At 47.1% G+C, this 20,003-nt stretch overlaps 1 protein-coding gene across 2 annotated transcripts in view; it reads left to right on the top strand.

Moving 5' to 3' along the window:
• AK5 (adenylate kinase 5) overlaps positions 1 to 20,003 on the top strand; it is a 133,541-nt gene that overhangs the window by 71,262 nt on the left and 42,276 nt on the right. For both annotated transcript variants that reach the window (XR_013218565.1, XM_077277557.1), the window contains exons 7-9: positions 3,322 to 3,412; positions 8,566 to 8,642; positions 19,177 to 19,219. Coding sequence is in view for 1 of the 2 variants with exons in the window: in XM_077277557.1 (XP_077133672.1) it covers positions 3,322 to 3,412; positions 8,566 to 8,642; positions 19,177 to 19,219 (211 nt within the window). In the remaining variant the exon portion in view is untranslated. The remainder of the gene's footprint in view (positions 1 to 3,321; positions 3,413 to 8,565; positions 8,643 to 19,176; positions 19,220 to 20,003) is intronic.

Raw genomic sequence — 20,003 nt, 5'->3', positions numbered from 1 at the left:
AAAACCATGAGAAACACAATGAATTTAGGGTGTATAGCCTTCATATAGCCTTACCCAGAGGATGGCAATCCCATAGCCCTAAGTTATCTGACAAGCCAGAAGCATGCAGAGAAAAGAGGAGACCTTACTCCAAAAATGTGACATCCCAGGTCTTACTCAGGCTATAGGGGCAGAGCTATAGGGGCCCTGTGTCAGCAGGGGTCCTTCTTGCCATAAGCTAAAAACCTTTAGCGACCTAAGACTATGTGCACACGTTGCGGATTGGGGTGCAGAATTTTCCGCACAAAATCCGCATCTCCTGGCAGAAACCGCAGGTGCGGATTTGCCGCGGATTTTCTGCGTTTTTTACCCCTCCGGATTGTTATTATGGAAGGGGTCAGAAACGCTGCAGTTCCCCACAAATGAAGTGACACGCTACTTCTTTTGTTCCGCAGCGGTTTTCATGCGGATTTTTTTTCTCCAGTTGATTTACATTGTACTGTAAATCACTGTGCGGAACTGTAGCTTTTCTGCGCGGAAAAATCCGCTGCGGATCCGCACCAATTCCGCATCGTGTGCACATAGCCTAATACTTCTCAAGGTTTGTTACCGTTGTATCCAGTCTACGCAATGCTACACGCTGATACAATGTATCACTATAAGTACAATGTATCCGACTGTCAGACCATAAGATCTGAACATGGACACATCTGTTTTGGCCTCATCCGCTCGGAGCTCGGTGAGTTATTTCTAGGGGAGTCAGGCTGAAGGCTTCTTATCTTCATAATGATCCTTCATAAGGGACATGATATGAAAATAGAAAAGGAACATACAATCGCTGTCGGCCATCTCTTCTCCCCATCGTAAGAAACTTATTACATTGTCAGAGTACGTCATAACAAAGTAGCGAAATCCTGGATGACACCAGTTCTATCGACGTCATGTAGATCTGATGATTCCTCCTGAGAACCAGCAATTCCCATTAAGTGTCACCCGATCCTTGTGCCGCTGCACAGATTCAATCCCTAACTCCAGGTAATTTCATGATTTTCTTCATTGACACTAAGGTAAAATCTCCATGGAAAGAAAGGGAAGGAATATCCATGGCAGGTATATCATCCTCTAGACTCCTTTGTCCTCCTCCCTCCAGACTCCTCTGTCCTCTTCTTTCCACGTTTCTGTGTCCTTTTCCCTCCAGATTCCTCTGTCCTCGTCCTCCTCCCTCCAGACTCCGCTGTCCTCCTCCTATCTCCAGGCTCCTGTGTACTCCTCCCTCCAGACTCCTCTTCTTCTCCTACTCTTTCCAGACCCCTCTGTCCTCCTCTTCTCTCCAGGCTCCTCTGTCCTCCTCCCTCCAGACCCCTCTGTCCTCCTCTTCTCTCCAGGCTCCTCTGTCCTCCTCCCTCCAGACTCTTCTGCACTCCTCCCTTCAGACTCCTCTGTTCTCCTCTCTCCAGGCTCCTGTGTACTCCTCTCTCCAGACTCCTCTGTCCTCCTCCCTCCAGACTCCTCTGTCCTCCTTTTCTCTCCAGGCTCCTCTGTCCTCCTCCCTCCAGACTCTTCTGCACTCCTCCCTTCAGACTCCTCTGTTCTCCTCTCTCCAGGCTCCTGTGTCCTCCTCCCTCCAAACTCCTCTGTACTCCACTCTCCAGACTCCTCTGTCCTCCTCCCTCCAGACTCCTCTGTCCTCCTTTTCTCTCCAGGCTCCTCTGTCCTCCTCCCTCCAGACTCTTCTGCACTCCTCCCTTCAGACTCCTCTGTTCTCCTCTCTCCAGGCTCCTGTGTCCTCCTCCCTCCAGACTCCTCTGTCCTCCTCCCTCCAAACTCCTCTGTACTCCTCCCTCCAGACTCCTCTGTCCTCTTCCTCCTTCCACCAGACTCCTCTGTCCTCTTCTCTCCAGACTCCTGTGTACTCTTCTCTCCAGACTCCTCTGTGCTCCTCCCTCCAGACTCCTGTTCTCCTCCCTCCAGACTCCTCTGTCCTCTTCTCTCCAGACTCCTGTGTACTCTTCTCTCCAGACTCCTCTGTGCTCCTCCCTCCAGACTCCTGTTCTCCTCCCTCCAGACTCCTCTGTCCTCCTCCCTCCAGACTCTTCTGCACTCCTCCCTCCAGACTCCTCTGTTCTCCTCCTCTCTCCAGGCTCCTGTGTACTCCTCCCTCCAGACTCCTGTTCTCCTCCCTCCAGACTCCTCTGTCCTCCTCCCTCCAGACTCCTCTGTCCTCCTCCCTCCAGACTCCTGTTCTCCTCCCTCCAGACTCCTCTGTCCTCCTCCCTCCAGACTCCTCTGTCCTCCTCCCTCCAGACTCCTGTTCTCCTCCCTCCAGACTCCTCTGTCCTCCTCCTACATACTTCTGATACTTTTTGGATTGTGTCTTCTCCGGTGTTGGCTGAACCCTTCCACGCGCCCCTACACCCACACATGTGTTCCACATACAGAGAGGAGACGTAGACCTGTCTCTGGAGGATTTTCTCTGCTGAGGATCTTCTGTTCCCCCGTATCTGGCATTGTAGAAGTGTTAGATCCCTCCATGCACATTAGGAAATGATCAGGTCCGGCTGATATTAATATTGTGTGTGGTTCGTTTTTCCTCTACGTCTGCTCTTTTTTTTTCCATTTTGTAGTCAAGTTTTTGTACTTGTCAAGTCCCCTGGAAAAAAGGAAACCTCTGTATGTAGATGCCGAGAGGCGCTAGCAAAGCTCCCGAATCCCAACATCAGGGTTTCTTCTGGCGTCTTGTAATTGTGGGGGCAGAGATTGACATGTGATGAATGGAGACGGGTGTGAATAGGACGCAGTCTGTAAAGTGGATGTGATCGGTCGCTCTGCACTCGGGGGGCAGCTCTCCTGCACTCGGGGGGCAGCTCTCCTGCACTCGGGGGGCAGCTCTCCTGCACTCGGGGGGCAGCTCTCCGGCACTCGGGGGGCAGCTCTCCGGCACTCGGGGGGCAGCTCTCCGGCCCTCCCAGATGCCAGTTTCAGAAAGTAAGTTGGGGGAACATCCTGCTTGTAGAGACCAAGTGAGCCGCAGCGGTGGCCGCACTGGGCGTAAAGTGACCTCGTAACTGATAAATGTCATTTTTTGATCAGACGACCAAAGAAGCCTTCACCTTTCCCCACCCACAGTCACAGCAGCCGAACCTTAATGTTCCCATAGACGTCACTATAGAAGGTTGTTTTTTGTGAGATGCGTTGTCGCTTGTTTTAGGCGCCATTTTACCATTCACTAACAGAAGCGTTACATTTATATTCACTTTTATTAGGAATTAAATGAAGAAACAAAAGTTTCGTAGAATCGCACTCGGCTGTAATTCATGGTCTCCTCTCGCTGCTTCTTTCCAGTTTGACGCAGACAGGGACGAGGAAGACGTCTTCTTCGACATCAGTGCGGCCGTTGACAATAAGTTATTTCCAGTTAAGGAACCTGTAGCCGGTGAGTAAATCAGACTAATTAGTTTACCACTGCAAATATTTTATTAATTAATTGATTTATTAATTGCTGTAAAATGATATTATGAATCAATAATCATGGATCTGTTTTGTTATTTGAAGGGGACGTTTGGGAAGAATGTCAGGTTTGGTGTCATATGGTCTAATAGCATTCATCCACTGTACAGCGCACTGCCTCTCTGTGCTGCACTGACTTGTGCATTGCAAAATAAACAGCGCAGTGGAGCAGGGATGCAAGAGGAAGATGCGCTGATAACGGCAATGCATGAGTGAGCCACCGCCCAAAAACACTTTTTTATTGTCATTTTTATATATTTAATAACAGTCCAGATTCTGTGTTTCTATTGCCGTAGAATGTACTCCATGCTGCTGTTTACTAGTAAGTGTTTATCTCACTCCAGTTCTGGATTCACAGAAACACTGCTCAGTACTTCTGTATACTATACTCCATGCTGCTGCTTACTAGTAAGTATTTATCTCATTCCAGTGCTGTATTCACAGTGATAAGTGCTTCTGCAGAATGTACTCCTTTCTGCTGTTTACCAGTAAGTGTTTTTATCACTTCCGTGCTGAAATCACAGATACACCGCTCAGTACTGCAGTATATTGTCATCCATACTGCTTTTACTAGTAAGTGTTTATCTCACTCCAGTTCTGGATTCACAGAAACACTGCTCAATACTTATATATACTCCATGCTGCTGTTTACTAGTAAGTATTTATGCCACTCCAGTGTTGTATTCACGCTGCTAAGTGCTTCTGCAGAATGTACTCCATGCTGCTGTTTACAAGTAAGTGTTTTTATCACTTCAGTGCTGGTATCATAGATACGCTGCTCAGTACTGCCGTATAATGTCATCCATGTTGATGTTTGCTAGTAAGTGTTTATCTCCTTCTAGTGCTGGAATCACAGATACACTTCTCAGTACTGCAGTAAACTGTCATTCATGCTGCTTTTTACTAGTAAGTGTTTATCTCACTCCAGTGCTGGAATCACAGATACACAGCTCAGTACTGCAGTATAATGTCATCCATGTTAATGTTTGCTAGTACGTGTTTACCTTACTCTAGTGCTGGATTCACAGATACGTTCTCAGTACTGCAGTAGACTGTCATTCATGCTGCTTTTTAGTAACACGTGTTTATCTCACTCCAGTGCTGGAATCACAGAGACACTGCTCAGTACTGCTGTATAATGTCCTTCATGGTGTTGCACTTGTAAATATATACTACATAGTATGCATGGACATGAGGGGTTCCTGCTCTCCTGTCTGGATATTTTGCAGATCTCATAACAGCTAATCTCAGGTAGATCAGAGACTTGGAGGTAGAGCCTGCAGAGGGGAAAACTACGGGAAAGTGTAGGATACAAGTCATATAATGGTCAGAATTTGTGTTGTTAATGTGCACTCTTTCTGAAACGTCACCTAAAGTGACAAATGCAGTGTAATCCAAGCATGTGAGCCTGGGACTTGTAGTGCTCAAGTAAAGCCTGGATCACATTCCAGCACGCCCAGTAATCCGGCATGGAGGTGAAGCCGTCTTTGCGCTGGATACACGTCCTTGTGAGAAGATCACTCTGTGACATTTTACTGACGCTCTCCGGTTGGCGGCATTGATCGCCGGCTCCGTCATCCATGACATCCTTTCTGCAGCACATGAACAATGCGAGATACCGCACAGGACGTGAAATCTTCATTATGATTTTTGTATTCAGCTCTGAAGGTTTGTAACCTTGGTTGTCAGGAGCAACCATGAAAACCGACAATCCAGACGAACATTGCTCCATTAACCCTTTCCTGGCAATTTGTATGATGGAATAAATAAATGAACCTCCGCTTGGTCACCTACCTGCGACACTTCCACCTGTTGTTAAACTACAACTCCCAGCATGCACTGAGGATAGGGGTCTCCCAGCATGCACTGAGGATAGGGGTCGGAGGGACCTTTAAAACCATCAAAACTCAGTAATAAAAAAACCTAAAAAATTGCAACAAGCTTCAAGGGATTGTCCAAGGAAAGTAATCAGTGATCTGACCACTAGTATCCACAATGAATGGCAGACCGGGCATTGATATCCTCGTTACAATGTAGCGGCAGAGCGTGCGACCGACCATTGCACCATTCTGTGTCTACAGAGCTGCCGGAAAAGCCAACACTCGGCATGGAGCGGTGGTCGTCTGTCGCACCGACGCTCTATTCTAAAAGTGCCCAATTCTGCTGTTCGGTGGGAGTACCAGCATTGGGACCCCCTTACCCAGTCCCTTCTGGTCCCGACTAACTGGAACTGCCCACTGCCGCCAATGCTAGACTGGTAGAGCATTGCCAACCATTTCTGATCTGTCAAGACAAGAAAGTAGAGGCCATCAAGGAGCGAGTGGTCATCGGTTTGTGGGCTGCTGGCGGGGAGGGTATTTCCAATGTTCCTAGTTGTATTTTATCCATTCTGAACTCCACTATTTCATTAAATTCACCTAATCTAAAATTCTGTAAAAACCTGGTAAGGACGATCCCTTCCAAAAAGGTGTGTTGATAATGAGCTGATCATAACATGTTTTCTATTCTGACCAACTGATCAGCCATGAAGAAACCAGGCAGTAAGCGTTCAGTTTCCCTGCAGCGCCTCCGCAGGAGAAATGAAGCATTGCACAGTGTCCATTTGCATCAATGGCTGCCTGTGTTATACAGGACAGGACCAAAATTCCCAATAGAGTGCAGAATAATTGGTTTTCGAGAGCAGACAACATGTCAGGTCATTTACGGCTCCGCTCTGGTGTACAATACAAGAGTAGATGAGGTTCTGAGGATGTGGAGGACTCACGTTGTGATGAATGAGGTCCATCCTTCAATGACCCGGAGCTCTCCGCAGACTGCGCTCCCGCCTGGCGCTGACCTTGTATATCGATTGTGGTCCGTTCATGATGGTGATTCATTGCAGAAGCTTTATTATAACAACTATAAGATAATAAAACAGCATCGACGTGACCTCCCTGGATCCTCGGGGTCCATCGTGTCATCTGAGGACAGTCGTGATTCCTTAGGAGTTACTCTGTAAGAAGGCAGACACATTATATTAATAATTTACCTGGTGGATTGTAAGAAGCCTGCACCATCTAGGAGAAGGATGTCCTCAACGGCCAGAGATGATGGACTCATAGGTCAAAGATCAGGTCATTAAATAATATTACATGTGTGAAGGATCGGGCTCTGGGATTGGAATCATACTTTAGTGCAGAAAGTGCTAGAATTGAAGAAGAGCTTTTCTGAGATTAGTGAAAAAAGTTCACTTTTCCCTCCAGGCTGCCCCATGGTCTCCATCGGTGGCACATGGCCCTGCAGCCACCAGAGTGGACCCTGTGGACAGTATTTGACTGGAGTGGGCGATCACCAGGAATAGGTTTGGGGTTCTTATGACTTTGGGGAGCAGCTTCAGTCGTCATGATATGTGTTGTCCTCCAGAGGAAAAGATTAATTATTGAGGTTGGGGTGAGCAGGGTGAAGGGTCCCTATGCAAACATTAGGAGTAGGACCATTGCCCTGGTAATAAGTGCTCACTTTCTTTACAGCACCCCCGCAGGGGAAATGAAGCATTACACAGTGCCCGTGGGTCTCCTTTTGGTTTTGTCCTCCGGAGTACGCGATGCCCTGGTTGTATAGTCTGACGGCGTCCTGCCCCTACACATCATGGCACGGCGTCATTGTGCACCCCCCACGCTGCTTCTCTTTACCACGGATCTGACGATGGAACGTATCATCTGTATGTGGAGCGTTCTCCTGCTGTGCTTTATTGCAGGATATAATTATGGAGATCACCTTTTATTGCTCTGGTTTTCTCTGCGGCCTGTTGGGCAGACGGCGTCGCCTCGTTGGCATCTGATAAATGTTAATAAGTTTTCCCGCTTGTCTGAATCCGTCATACGCGACGCTAATTGTTACTTTATAACGGTATCAGCCTCCCAATAGCGACTGTGCGAGAAATGAGTGCGTGCGGGGAAAATAATTAGAAATTAATCATCGCGCTGGACTAATTATATAGAATGGATTTGCAAACCCAAAAATTGGGAGATAAAATAAACCAAAAACATTTGCTGTAAAACCAATTTATTCTGGTAAGTATTAATCCAGCGCAGGATGTGGAGGAGAAGACGGAGCTCAGGAACTAGAAAAAGTTTTTGCACCAGTTTTTTTTGCTAAAGAGGTTTGCAGGCATTATCTAGAGAGATCTATCAGTCGGCCCATCTGCTTTGCTCTGGTTCGCCGTCTTCAGCACAGGTTCCCCACAACTCTAGGTACCTTCATTATGGAGACCATGAATCATTCATGCTAACCTAGGGATTGTGCTGGAGAACTCCTCAACTGTCTTAGATGACATTGCTGGGATGACAAAGAGGAAGGTGCAGAATACAAAACAACGCTTAATGTATCCTGACATTTAAAGGGAATCTGTCACCAGGTTTTTGCTATGGAATCTGAGAGCAGCATGATGTAGGGGCTGAGACCCTGATTCCGGGGATGTGTCACTTACTGGGCTGCTTGCTGCAGTTTTGATACAATTTCTGTTGTAGATATAGCGGTGCTCAGAATGTTGAGCTGTGTATAACCCCACCCACATTCCTGATTGGCAGCTTCCACTGCACATTGTCAGCAAGCTACCAGTCAGTGGTGGGGGCGGGGTTACACAGATTAGTGGACTGCCTGGCACGTGACACCTAGTCCTGCAGTGATGATCTCCTGCTTATTGTATTGAAACTACAGCAAGCTGCTCAGCAAGTGACACATCCCTGGAATCAGGGTCTCTGCCTCTACATTATGTTGTCATCATATTAAATAGCAAAAACTGCTGACAGATTCCCTTTAATTAGGAGGGTCTGAAACAATCATGGAGAGGCACCGCCTGTTGTATAACATGTAATGGAGATCACACAAGGAAGAAGTTATGTAGGTGCTGGACCACCTGAACTCACACACTACGTGGGCACGTTGTGACTGCAGTATGTGGGGGTCTTATTTTCCCCAATTATAGATTATATTGGTAACATTTTTACTAGACTGTGCCTTCATATAAATGAGTGTAAACCGCCACTATGTGCAATGAATAATGCTGCAACATTGACCCCATGTTTCTTCTGTCTACAGGACCCAGCGAGCTCGACCTCAGCCTCATTGTAGACATCGGGGAAGGAGCCGAGGCCACAGCAGCGTTCGACGACCAGGTAAGAACAGTTTTGCTCTTTCGCCTCCCATAATTGTACACTTCATGTAGATTCGGATTAGTTTTTCTTGTGTTTTTCTCTATTATTCCCCTTGGTAATGTAGGAGTAAGTGCACATTTAGGTGTTACCATTCACCTTGGTAATTGATCGGGTTGTTGTCTGCCACTCTCCTTCCTGCACACGTGTAGTATCATTATCTGCTGAAACCCCCGAGAGATCATGTGTGTTCTTCACACCTGCAGCAAGTGTTTTGATTTCCTGCACTGCCCCCACAGGAGAATGTCAGTATTACAGCCTCGTTATCCACCTTAATGGGCTGTCAGTGTCTTGCATGGATGTGCAGGGTCCTCCAGAGCTAGAGATGGACTTTGTGGCCGCCCTGACGTTTGGTGGACCCACTTCTATTAACTCAGACACTTTGTAGCTTCTGTTCTCAGGCTAATTAGTGGAGGTTCCTAACGAGGGTCTCATTAACTCAATAAGGTATGTCTGTCATGCAGAATTGACACATGGCTGCAAAACACTTTTAGGACTGGAGTAAGGACTGATGTAGCCAGCACTGGAAACATTCGGACAGATGAGGCTCTGTTCTTGGCTTCGGTGTGAATATTCAGCCTATATTCTGAAATGTAGTCATGATTTTTGCAGCCCCACCTGCCAAGGCTGAATCTAGACATGACGAGTAGACTTGTTTCCCATCGTCTGTTACATTTGTAACTTGGCTTAAAATGAGGAAATGTAAATATTTTCTTACTATTTCTGAAAGATTTACATGTCCTCCTCCCTCCAATATAATAAGGGTGCAGAAGAGGGAAAACGCACCCTGAGATGTCTGACGGCATCCTCACTGCGCATGTATGAGTCTCTTCTGCAGAAACAGTCCGGACAATGAAGTCTTGTATGTATGAGTGGGCGCCATGTGCTCCTCCACCTGCAGCCAAATTATCTCTGGGAAATTGTTAATAAAATGGCTTCAACCAGTCGGTAAACACAAACATAGTCTAAGGGTGCTTTCACATCGGGTCTAGTACACGCTCGGTGCCATTATCGGGGGCTTGTGTCCAAACCCTCGCCCCTTCTCTGCAAAACAGAATTTGGATGTAGGCGCTGCCGGGGCCATAGACTATAATACCGAGCGTGTGCTCTGCCGTGCTTCATTTTCGGGAGTGTACGCCTACTGGAGGAGGACGCTCACACATAGGAGTAGACTTCATCTGAGTCCAATAAATAATACCGCTTATCGTACACTGCACTTACCGCTACACTATCACTCCAGCAGATTACTGAAGTGAATCGCCTAACCAGGCAGTACAGACAGGGGAAGGGGATGAGAAAGGAGCGACCGGGAGGAGAAATCCCGTCCTCCGAGGTTCATCGAGAGACAATGTCACAAGAAGGGGAGAAGGAGAGGGGTTTAGTTCTGTTCTTCATTGACATCCGAGCCGTCCAACATGGACTAGTCTCTGAGCAGCCGGTGGATGCGGCAGTGCTGGATGGTCAAACAGTGCGCAAACTCCTAGGGTCCCAGGCCTCCTAGGTGGTCCTATCTGCATGACCCTCTAGGAGTAGTCTGTACAGCACTGAGTGGCATGGTGGGCTCCTCCTGGGTACAGAGTCTTATCTACCAGGCCGATCCTAAAAGATGTGCAAAGATGTTTCCTCCACCATGAACAGTACTGGGCTATGCATTATGTGAAGGGAGGAGGACATTAGATCCAGAGGCCATGGCGCCACTCTGCTGTCTCCTAGACAGAAGACGAGCTCCGCACAGTGGGTTTCATCCCAGGTTACAGATGGACGTCTCGTGTTCCTCCATCTACAGCCATATTGTGTCCAGGGAGAAGGATATAAACCAGGGGCCATGGCTTCACAGATGGAAAAAATGGTGCAGGACGTCCATGCACTAGTTCTTTCTGGCTTTCCAGAGGAGTCTGGAGACCAGCGCATGTGCAGAGGGTATATTCTGCACGCGCGCCAATTATTTGATGATGTTGAAGTCCCATGCAGAGGACCGTCCGGGGGCGCTCCCAAACTGAACAGAGCCGCACACTTTTAGAGTTTTTATTCCAATCCCCCCTTCGCCATTTTGGCTCAGAGTTTGCCTAAATTTACTAACATTGTTTCCAAAACTTTGGAACAGACCCGCCGAATTTGGGACAGTTGGTCATGAAGCATCTGAGATTGCGGACGGATGTCTCGTCACGGGCTGATGGAGCAGAGCCGGGTGTGACGTCGCCGATAGCAAACACGGCACAGAACTAAGGCTTCTTTCACATCTCCGTCGGTAGTCGGCCGTCACAAAGCGTCGGCGCCACGTACCGACGGACGTTTGGGAAATAGTGGCAGCGGATGCAGTGTTTCAACGGTCCGCTGTCTGGAATGCTAAAGTCTAAAATCCCGGGGAGGAGCAGACGACGGTCCGCCAAAATGCACAGGATCCAGTGCACGACGGACATAACGTGTGCCCATACGTCGCTACTACTGGGAATAAACTGGATCCTGCATACAAATTTGCAGGATCCTGTTTTTTCACAAACCGACATATTTCGACGTGTGGAGGAAGACGGAATTGTGAAAGAAGCCTTCTAAAAATACTGAATCCTTCAGTCGCCTTTATAGTGGTGAACACCCGCTTCCCGTTATTACGGGATTTATTTTGCATTCCTTTTAGGCACCACAGACTTTACCAATGTTCATTTTTAGGATAGAAATATTCACCGCACTATTAAGGCTTCACTTGCTTAGATATTTAATTTTAGATCAATTACGACTTTCCCTTTTACCGGGAGCCTTTTACATGTCTGCCTAGTTGGCCTTGTTTTAGTCTAAAAATTCAAGTTTAATTAACTGATTAAAGGATTTATTTTTTAGGTTTTTTTTCCTACTTGCACTGACTATAGAACATGCAACTTCCCAAATTCTGCAGGTCTGTTAACAGTACCTGCGAGATGAGGAGTAAAGCAGTTACCATGGCAACCTGTGTCCGGACGGAGAAGAGTTAACTCTGTCACATGATATCCCCCCCCCCCCCCCCGCACTGAGGGGCTCTGCTTGTTTGCAGTTCCCCCACGATGTGGGAGAATGGCCCGAGGGGACGGTGACGGGGCGAGAGGTATGTGTCGGCTCTCGTCTGCCGAATTGGACTCTCCGAAAATGTGCAGTCATAATTGGATGAGTTTGGTTATAATTCTGGCTGGGTATTAACCCTGCGATCAGTTATGCATCAGATTGTGGCCATACAGAGTGCGGCAGTCAGTGGTGAAGAAACTGCGCGTTCCGGGTGGGTCCACCCTTAATCCGCGGCTATGCTGCACTGCGGCGGACACAGCCTCTGCTCATGGCCGGCGACTCATGGCTATATACTAGTGTAACTCTAGGCTGAAATGTTATCAACTTTTTGGGTCCATTAGTACCGTATGGTCCAGAAACTCTGGTGCACCTGATACTGCGATCGTTACACCACTGGACTGGGGAGCTGTATCACATTACTTTCTCTTTCTTTATCAATGTGATAGTGGGAGTTGTAGTTTTATAACGCCTGGAGAGCCAAAGATTGGAGAGCACTTGTCTGTATGGTAAATCAGCCGCAGTACAGCATCATTGTAACACGCCGGCTGCAGTGTAACATCGTGGTAACATATTGACCGCAGTACAGCATCGTGCTAACATATCGACCATAGTACAGCGTCGTGGTAACATATCGACCGCAGTACAGCATCGTGGTAACACATCGACCGCAGTACAGCATCGTGGTAACACATCGACCGCAGTACAGCATCGTGGTAACATATCGACCGCAGTACAGCATCGTGGTAACATATCGACCGCAGTGCAGCATCGTGGTAACACATCGACCGCAGTACAGCAGCATCGTGGTAACATATCGACCATAGTACAGCATCGTGGTAACATATCGACCGCAGTACAGCATCGTGGTAACACATCGACCGCAGTACAGCAGCATCGTGGCAACACATCGACCGCAGTACAGCATCGTGGCAACACATCGACCGCAGTACAGCATCGTGGTAACATATCGACCGCAGTGTAGTATCGTGGTAACATATCGACCGCAGTACAGCATCGTGGTAACATATCGACCGCAGTACAGCATCGTGGTAACATATCGACCGCAGTACAGCATCGTGGTAACACATCGACCGCAGTACAGCATCGTGGTAACATATCGACCGCAGTGCAGCATCGTGGTAACATATCGACCGCAGTGTAGTATCGTGGTAACATATCGACCGCAGTACAGCATCGTGGTAACATATCGACCGCAGTACAGCATCGTGGTAACACATCGACCGCAGTACAGCATCGTGGTAACACATCGACCGCAGTACAGCATCGTGGTAACATATCGACCGCAGTACAGCATCGTGGTAACATATCGACCGCAGTACAGCATCGTGGTAACATATCGACCGCAGTATAACATCGTGGTAACACATCGACCGCAGTACAGCATCGTGGTAACACATCGACCGCAGTACAGCATCGTGGTAACATATCGACCGCAGTACAGCATCGTGGTAACATATCGACCGCAGTACAGCATCGTGGTAACATATCGACCGCAGTACAGCATCGTGGTAACACATCGACCGCAGTACAGCATCGTGGTAACATATCGACCGCAGTGCAGCATCGTGGTAACATATCGACCGCAGTGTAGTATCGTGGTAACATATCGACCGCAGTACAGCATCGTGGTAACATATCGACCGCAGTACAGCATCGTGGTAACACATCGACCGCAGTACAGCATCGTGGTAACACATCGACCGCAGTACAGCATCGTGGTAACATATCGACCGCAGTACAGCATCGTGGTAACATATCGACCGCAGTACAGCATCGTGGTAACATATCGACCGCAGTATAACATCGTGGTAACACATCGACCGCAGTACAGCATCGTGGTAACATATCGACCGCAGTACAGCATCGTGGTAACATATCGACTGCAGTATAACATCGTGGTAACACATCGACCGCAGTACAGCATCGTGGTAACATATCGACCGCAGTACAGCATCGTGGTAACATATCGACCGCAGTACAGCATCGTGGTAACACATCGACCGCAGTACAGCATCGTGGTAACATATCGACCGCAGTACAGCATCATGGTAACATATCGACCGCAGTACAGCATCGTGGTAACATATCGACCGCAGTACAGCATCGTGGTAACACATCGACCGCAGTACAGCATCGTGGTAACACATTGGCCGCAGTGTAGCATTGTGGTAACACATCGACCGCAGTACAGCATCGTGGTAACACATCGACCGCAGTACATCATCATGGTAACATATCAACCACAATGTTGCATCGTGATAACACATCGGCCGTAGTGCAGCATCGTAGTAACACGTCGCCCACAGTGTAGCATCGTGGTAACACATCGGCCGCAGTAAAGCATAGTGGTAACACATCGGCCGCAGTAAAGCATAGTGGTAACACATCGGCCGCAGTAAAGCATAGTGGTAACACATCGTCCACAGTTAAGCACCATGGTAACACATCGGTCGCAGTGTAGCATTGTGGTAACACATTGGTCGCAGTGTAGCCAGGCCTTTACCCGTCCTACACTCACTGATGTCCCCGGGCCGCTCACTCCGTTGGGTTTCACTGCTTATTTCCGCCTCTCGGCACTTTCCTGCTTTTCCATATAAATGAGCGTGTTACGTGGGAGTAAATCCCAGAGGAGGCGATGGATCGAGGATTTTGTTGTCAGAACGGAGCAGAATTGCGTCTTGTGTCGGGATGAGAAGGAGACAAGCGTTACTGAACACAGTCGTCAGAAATGAGATGACAGTATAAGTGTCTGTGGTGTAATTGTCCCCGTCCTCGGGGCGATGCGGTTACATGACTGCTGTCTCCCATGTCTGGTACACAACGAGACGCTTTTTACCTCTTCTAGGGATTTACCTTTGGGGGGACGGGCTCTTCTTAGGGGGAGTCTGTTTGGCAATTCTCCATGGGAAAAACTATTCAAAGTAACTTGTTCCTATAGGAAGGGTAGCGGTCTGCCATTGCTGCCCCCTGGGGGGTAACTACCTGGGGGAGTCAGAGCCCCACCGCCCTTCTGAAAGCCTCTCAGTCATCATCTGGACAGCGCCCCCCGTGTTATTCAGCACAAACTGCAATTATTTCTGATATAAGGGAAAGTTCATGTTCATCTTATTCCATTTTCCCGGTTCCTGAACAATACAATAATACATTTTTCTGCCGGTGCTGAGCTTTGTGGAGCAGCAGGTCGCCACTTAAGTCTGCTTGTGCAGATGTAAATGATATTTGCAACCCCTGGCCTCGGATCTATCCCGAGCGCTACGTGCTCCTGCCGCCGGTGAATTCATTAGAGCTGCTTAATTGTGCGGTGAGAGAGAAAGAGGAACGGCTGGAATATTACGGCTGACGGCCGACGTTCTATGGAATCGGCATACAGCAATTAGCAGCTTAGCAAGTGGCACCTAACTTGGCATCCGCCTCCTCTGGAAGTCAGACTGGGCGGAAATACAATACTCCGTGTGCTGCCACATGAGGCACCCTACTGTACTGGGGACACCCTACCCTTCTGGGGGCACCCTACCGTTCTGGGGACACCATACAGTTCTGGAGGCACCCTAGCGTTCTGGAGGCACCCTACCGTTCTGGGGGCACCCTGCCATTCTGGGGACACCATACCGTTCTGGAGGCACCCTAGCGTTCTGGGGACACCATACAGTTCTGGAGGCACCCTAGCGTTCTGGGGGCACCCTACAGTTCTGGGGACACCCTACCATTCTGGGGACACCCTACTGTGCTGGGGATACCCTACCGTTCTGGGGACACCATACAGTTCTGGAGGCACCCTAGCGTTCTGGGGGCACCCTACAGTTCTGGGGACACCATACAGTTCTGGGGGCACCCTACCATTCTGGGGACACCATACAGTTCTGGAGGCACCCTAGCGTTCTGGGGGCACCCTAGCGTTCTGGGGGCACCCTACAGTTCTGGGGACACCCTACAGTTCTGGGGACACCCTACCATTCTGGGGACACCATATTGTTCTGGGGGCAGAGCAGAGAATCTGGCTTCCTTACTGAATGCGTGTAATGGTGGGAACGTGGAGGAGCTCAGGTCGCAGTAGAGGCGGATGCACATCTGTCTGAGGTTATGTGTGACATAGCGCCTCCTCCCTATTCATTTCTATGTAGTTTAGCTGTAATACCAGACACCGCCCACAGAAGGAGCGGCCATGTACAACCCCTTTAAATGCTCTCCTTGTGCTCAGCATCCTATATATGCAGTTCCCTGTTACCTCAACGTCTCCGACGTTCCCGAGATGACGACTCTCCAAATGTATAGTTGTAATTGCAAAAGGCCCAACTAGGAAGAAAGCTGAAGAAACTGGAGATGGAAGAAAATGCAAAGACGTTTATTTAAAGACGACCTGTCACAATCTATAAATATATCATTTACCTGGTGTAAATGCCGCTGTTCTCCTGAATCTGACGATATTTTTCTTTCCTTCCTGCTCCTCTCCATTCCTGAGATATGGCCTCCTTTTCCCTTGGTATAAATCTAGTGAATTTAGGCAAGAGGGTGTGGTCTTCTCTAGAACCACGCCCAATTGGAAAGACAATATTTACATACCAGGAAGATGGGGCCATATCTCAGGAACGCAGAGGAGCAGGAAGAAAATAAAATCATCTCCGGATTCAGGAGAACAGCGGCATTTACACCAGGTACAAAAATACATATTTATTGCAAGTGACCGGTCTTAAAAACTTGGTCTTCGCCTGGACTATTCTTGTTAAAGAGGTTGTGCTGCTAAAGCAGAGCCCCCTTATTCACTGAAAATCCAAAAATAAGTATCAGGGGTCGTCTTAACAATTCAACACTTAATTATGCTGCTCATCCTGAGCCTCCTGGTTCATGAGCAATATACCTACAGAATGGCAGAACTATTGTATGATTTGATAAGACTACTCCTTTATTACTTACGTGTTCACATTTGTCAACGTCTTGGAGATCTTGGATTGCTGCCGGTGAAATGGTTTTAGTTCTGTCCCATGGCCTCGGGGGTGTAGAAGCCGCAGAGCGAGGAGGCGTCTGTACAGTGATTGCCCCTGGATGACATAAATCCTAACCACAGTGTCATTTTCTGGACCATTGGAATATCTGATAGTCCAGAAGTTCTGCACATCCTGTATGTGACGTGTTTTGTGGCTTTTCTCAGCGCGGCGTAGCACAAGGTTATATTTATTACCAATGTTCCAACTCTTTACAAGAAATGTGCGAATTTTCTGCCAGATGGCGACTATATTTAGGGAGGGTTCGGGAATGGAGCCATAAAATCTCTTAGCATTTATTACCTTCTTCCAAAATGGATTGATGTGCGGCGGCCGCCAAGAGACGAGCAGATAATCCGGATCAGCCTGGTGACATTTGTACAGCTCCTCCGTCCCATCTGGCAGGAATGTGTCCGTCTGAGCCTTGTCTGCCTTTCACATCGCCTTTGTTCTGGGGCCGCGGGTTTAACTTCTGCTCTATTGTCACCCTGTCAGGTTGAACATGATGCCTGAAGTGCAGGCGGACGGTTATAGGGTAGGAGATGAGCAGATTAATACATAGTGTTGTGCGAAAAGATTCAGGATCACTTGTGTGACTACTCTTTCTATGTTTAAGAGTCCAGTGGGCGGTCCTACTCAGTGACTGACCGCTAGATCTCTATGGCACTGCACACAGACAGCTGTCAATCACTGGGTTACAGGTTTAGCACCATCAATCGGAGGAATACGAAAAGGATTTGTTCTCTATAGAGGACTTTGATCCAAGAAATCCTCTTACACATATCTACCTATTTTTTTGGGGGGTAATTAGCTTCTCTGTGGGGTATTACTCCTTCCCCTTTCCCTTTTCTTTAATTTTCTTTTCCCTTTGTCTTCCCTTTTACTTTTCCTTCTCCTTTTCATTTCCTTCTCTATTCCCCTTGCTTTCCCTTCCCCATCCTCATCCTTCTCTTTCCCTTTATCTTTCTTTTCCTCCCCCTTTACATTTCCTTCCCTTTTTCTCCTGCCTTTTCTTTTCACTTTTCCTTCCCCATCCCTTTCCTTCCCTTTTACTTTATCTTTCCATTTCTTCCCCCTTCCCTTTCTCTTTCCCTTTCTTTCCCTTTCTTTCCCTTTTCTTCCCTTCTTTTCCCCCATTTGTTTCTCCTTTCCTTCCCTTTTTACTTTCCCTTTTCTTTCTCCTTCCCTTTCCATCTCTTTCGCTTTCCCTCTTTTCCTTTTTCTTTTCTCTTCCTTTTCTTACCTTCTTTTCCTTTTCCACTTTCTTTCCCCATCCTTCCCCTTCCCATGCCCTTTCATTTCCTTCCCTTTCCCTTTATCTTTCTTTTTTCTCCCCCATTACATTTCCTTACCTTCTTTCCTTCCTTTTTTTTTCACTTTTCATTCCCCATCCCTTTCCTTCCCTTTTACTTAATCTTTCCCTTTTCTTTCTCCTTCCCCTTTCCTTTTCTTACCTTCTTTTCCTTTTCCACTTTCTTTCCCCATCCTTCCCCTTCCCATGCCCTTTCATTTCCTTCCCTTTCTCTTTCTTTTCCTTTTTTCTCTATTTTCAGTTACTGTTGTGGTTTCTGGGCACTTACAGAAAACAATCAGCCATGAAAAAACAGAAGCTGCAGGCTAGTGTTGGTTAAAGGGGATGTCCTGCTAAATATATTCAGGATAGGTGATAAGTGTATGATCACCGGGACCCAACTCAGCCTGAGAACAAGGGTCCAGAAGTTACCTGTGTCACAGGAGCGATCGTGTACATGGCCAACCACTGCCCCATTCACTTCTATGGGACTGGCAGACATCACCCATCAATCCCATAAGAATGAATGCATGCTAAGTACCACTCGATTCACACAGGATACTATGTGAGCCCCCATTATATGGAGTGATGAGGGGGTCTGATCAGTTGGACCCCTCAACAATTGAACATTTATCACTGATCCTGTGGATACAAGCACAATATTTCTACTCCAGCTCTATTGACTTTACAGCTTTCTATGTTAAAGGGAGTGTGGCACAACCATGTATCTAATATGGTGCCATATTTTTACTTTTTTTTATCTAAAGTCCAGTACTTCATATATGATTACTCTATGGTATGGTGAGATTACAGAAGTGACGGGGACGATACTGTGGCCATCTCCCCTCCTTCTTCTCCTCCACCTTGGATCATTGTCGCCTTTCTTTCATATTTCGCATTAGCACATGGCTCCTGTGTCACATTGTATCCATTTCTACTCAGTTTCATTCCAAAGACATACTGATAGGGAATATAGATTGTGAGCCCCATTGGGGACAGTGATGATAATGTGCAAACTGTAAAGCGCTGCGGAATATGTTAGCGCTATATAAAAATAAAGATTATTTATTAAGATTATTATTTCCTCCGGTTGTAAATCTGTGTGTGATTGTGGCTGATTGCAGGAATTTCCATAATAATTAATTAATTTTTTCCTTTTATTTCTGCTTCCCAGAATGAGGATATTGTGCGCAGTTTTGGAGATGATTATCTGAGAGGTAAGTTCTCAGCCGAAATCTCCGACCGCTTCAAATGTAATTTGTCATCTGAGTCAAATCAATTAGGAGGTTTCGAGTAGCATTGAAAACAAATGGTGGCGGAGATTAAATGGGGGCGTTTTATTAAAAAATGACAAAGTATTGGAATCCGGTTTTATTTATTTGTTTTTTTTTTTTTTTTGTGTTTTGTTAATATTCATGTGCCTGGGAACATACAAAACAAATGAGCAGTTCTCACACTGGCCACTAGAAGAAGCGATGAGCCGGCACTTCCTGCTCTCTGCATCAGACTTGTCAGCTTTACTGTGTATACAGGAACAGGATGAGCAGAGTCATGTCATAGTTATTTTTAGGGGCTGTTCACATTGTGATCCCTCCAAAAAAAATGCAATAAATACTGTAGATAAAATGGTATCAATAAAAAGGATAGCTCACCATGCGAAAAACAAGCCCTCACACAGCTCCGTCTGTGGAAAACTAATAAAAAAGTTACAAGTCTCAGAAAACAAGACAAAACCAAATCATTATTATTTTAAAGTTCTGATTTTGTTTTTGTAACCATTAAAATATGAAAATAAAAAATGAGTTTAGTATCACATTAATCGTACTGATCTGGGGAATCATTTTGTCCGGTCATTTTTACCACGTAATGGACACATTAGAAACAAACTCCCCCAAAAAACAAAGACAGAATTGCACTTTTTTTTCACCGCACTTGGGAGTAGTTTTTCTCTTTTCAGTACATTTTATGGCAAATTGAATGGTGTCATTGAAAACATCCCAT

The sequence above is a fragment of the Ranitomeya variabilis genome, chromosome 8 (assembly GCF_051348905.1).
Source record: "Ranitomeya variabilis isolate aRanVar5 chromosome 8, aRanVar5.hap1, whole genome shotgun sequence".
Classification (NCBI taxonomy): Eukaryota; Metazoa; Chordata; class Amphibia; order Anura; family Dendrobatidae; genus Ranitomeya; species Ranitomeya variabilis.
Note: the sequence above shows the minus strand (reverse complement) of the source record. Positions and strands in the feature narration are given on the sequence as shown.